We start from the raw sequence: 588 nt of genomic DNA, 5'->3' as shown, positions 1-588 counted from the left end.
ACACCATGCAACGCCACACAACGCAGCTATGGGACAGCAGCCACCAGCCCTGCCTGGGGACAGCTGTGTCCCAACCGCTGGAGGTGTCACCGTGTCCCCGTCCCCCTCCCCAGACCCACCTGGATGTCGGTGTCGGGGGTGACAACGTCCGTCAGACACTCGATGGGGCCCATCAGGAAGGGGCAGTGGTGGGAGAAGACCTGCAGGGAAGAGGTGGGTGCTCACAGCAGGGGGGTCCTGCCTCACACCTTGGTGGGGGTCCCATAGGGTGGGGGGCACCCACCTCCCGCAGGCCCTGCTGGGCCATGGCGCGGAAGCTCAGGATCTCCCCGATGATGGTCATGCGCTTCAGGACACGTTTTCGGCCGCTGCGGGAGGGGACGGGGGTCAGCGGGGACACGCGTGCGCACGCACACGTATGTACATGCGTGTACACACGCGTGTGCTGCCCCCCTCTCCCCAAAAAAACCTCACAGGTGAGACGGGGCAGCAGCGTCGCCAGCTGCTCGGGCTTGCAGGAGCGCAGCTGGACCAGCGTGTCCATGTTCTCGTTGACCAATTTCTGCAGGGGCACCGGGCTTGGTGACA

The 588-nt window shown here is 65.5% G+C and overlaps 1 protein-coding gene across 1 annotated transcript in view; it reads right to left on the bottom strand.

Annotated features, from left to right (window-relative positions):
- The window catches only part of LOC104545272 (nck-associated protein 1-like), a gene marked incomplete at both ends in the record, with an annotated part of 8,959 nt that overhangs the window by 2,806 nt on the left and 5,565 nt on the right, over nt 1-588 (bottom strand). The window contains 4 exon segments of the mRNA XM_010190368.1: nt 120-200; nt 284-355; nt 358-368; nt 475-578. Coding sequence (XP_010188670.1) covers nt 120-200; nt 284-355; nt 358-368; nt 475-578 — 268 coding nt within the window.

Source organism: Mesitornis unicolor, unplaced genomic scaffold (assembly GCF_000695765.1).
Source record: "Mesitornis unicolor isolate BGI_N332 unplaced genomic scaffold, ASM69576v1 scaffold4358, whole genome shotgun sequence".
Taxonomy (NCBI): Eukaryota; Metazoa; Chordata; class Aves; order Mesitornithiformes; family Mesitornithidae; genus Mesitornis; species Mesitornis unicolor.
This window is presented reverse-complemented; position numbering and strand designations above follow the sequence as displayed.